This window comes from Gobio gobio, assembly GCF_949357685.1.
Source record: "Gobio gobio genome assembly, chromosome: 9".
NCBI classification, from domain to species: Eukaryota; Metazoa; Chordata; class Actinopteri; order Cypriniformes; family Gobionidae; genus Gobio; species Gobio gobio.
Window position 1 is genome coordinate 1,505,632 of NC_137115.1, and position 2,031 is coordinate 1,507,662.

General features: G+C 37.7%; 1 protein-coding gene across 1 annotated transcript in view; it reads right to left on the minus strand.

The window, feature by feature from the left end:
• Positions 1-2,031, minus strand: part of chrna3 (cholinergic receptor, nicotinic, alpha 3) — a gene marked incomplete at both ends in the record, with an annotated part of 13,707 nt that extends 11,676 nt beyond the window's left edge. The window contains 2 exons of the mRNA XM_079825285.1: positions 177-316; positions 1,968-2,031. Coding sequence (XP_079681411.1) covers positions 177-316; positions 1,968-2,031 — 204 coding nt within the window. The remainder of the gene's footprint in view (positions 1-176; positions 317-1,967) is intronic.

Here is a 2,031-nt window from a genome sequence, read left to right on the forward strand (position 1 = left end):
GAGGAGGAGGAGGAGGAGGAGGAGGAGGAGGAGGAGGAGGAGGAGGAGGAAAGGCTTGATAGAAACTGAGATGTGAGATTAGATGAGGAGATGCACTCATTCACACTGACAGATTCATGAGGTCAGGGGTCAATGAAGACGGCCCAGACTCATCCGTGAAAATCTGAATCCCTCACCACTTTGACCAGTTGTGACATGGACACCTCGAACTGGACCACGACGGGGTCGGACACGTTCTCCACTGGTCTGATGTACTGGTTATAACTGGAGAAGATGCCGGAGAACAGCCTGTGCTCGGCATCAGAGCAGGAAACCCCTGAATCAGGACCACACACACACACACACACACACACACACCATCATATAACACTATAATCCACTGAACAAAGACATGCTCAACCCAGATGTTGGTACAACATCAGATTTGATTATTGTGTGAGAGACGTAAATGCACACAGAAATATTTTGATCTTTTTGTCTTTTTTTTTTTTTGCACCCTCAGATTCCAGATTTGAGTTTTATCTCAGCCAAATATTGTCCTAACAAACCATCAATGATGCTTATTTACTCAGCTTTAAGATGATGAATAAATCTCCATTTAAATGAGTCATTTAAAAAAAAGACTGCTTTTGTGGTCCAGGGTCACATTTTGACTGACATATTGCTTGAGACTTACTTACACAACAATCATAATTCAACTTTATTGCACACTCTTAATATTAAGCCTGAAATGTTAATGGGTCAATGACAAATACGAAAAATAAGATTTTAATTTTAAGCAAAAGAATTTTAAAATGCATTTTTTATATCCAAATAAATGTATGGTGTTGATTCATACACAGCTTTTAAGACCGCATTAATTCATTATTAAACAAGATTTCTGATTTTACCACCCAGAAAATGTCAGGTGGTGCGACCATATATTCATTTAAAATAATATACATATACAATATGCATATGAATGATTGTAAAATGCATATCACATGGTAAAATCCCTTTCCCTTTTCTATGTGTTGCCCTTTTAGTCCAATTCATATAAACAGATTTGTTTAGAAGACAATTTTCCATAAGGAGTTTTATTATTTGTATACATTATATAATGGGTTACATTTATATTTCTCACTTCATTTTGCAATTGCAGTGGGAATTGACACTTTTAAATGTAAAGTTGCTGTCGCACCACCTGACATTTTAGGTCTTTGAAACACCACAACTCAAAAAGTCAAATGAATTTCAAAAAAATGTAAAGAGTATCTTAAAAAGGAAATATTGTAGATCAATTTGATATGTGACATGTATTTTACATTTTTTTTGGAAAATAATGAATTCGGACAAAAATCATTGACCCTAATATCAGTATTAGTAAGGGTTTGATCACTGTATAACATCTTTAAAATGCACGATATTTGAAGTGTACTTAAAGAGTATCTTTAGTTGAATCTAATAATGTATTTGTAGTGTACTTAGCATAAATACATGTATCACAAATCTGATGGTAAAAACAAAATCTGCTCATTTTCTGGCTGTATCTTTAGTGTGCCTTAACTGTGTGTGTGTGTGTGTGTGTGTGTGTGTGTGTGTGTGTGTGTGTGTGTGTGTGTGTGTGTGTGTGTGTGTGTGTGTGTGTGTGTGTGTGTGTGTGTGTGTGTGTGTGTGTGTGTGTGTGTGTGTGTGTGTGTGTGTGTGTGTGTGTGTGTGTGTGTGTGTGTTTAATGTCGGGTTCTTCGCATATCGGGGCATGTTGTCACAGAGAGATTACCGCGTATTCGAGAAGCTGAAATGTTCAATGTTTAAACATGCAAACTACCCGAAACACACACATTTGGGCAGTAGGGTCAGTACATTTTCTCGTTTATTTTGTGTCTCATATGCACTCGTGAAAAGAACACTTGAGCATACAGAAAATCTTTCAATAAACCGCAACAAGTATCCGGAGACTGGGATCAGGGTCCGTGTCTTTGACTCACCCGGCTGGAGAAACAGCAGAGAGCAGCAGGAGTGGAAGAGGACAGAGAGAGATCTGGCTTTCAT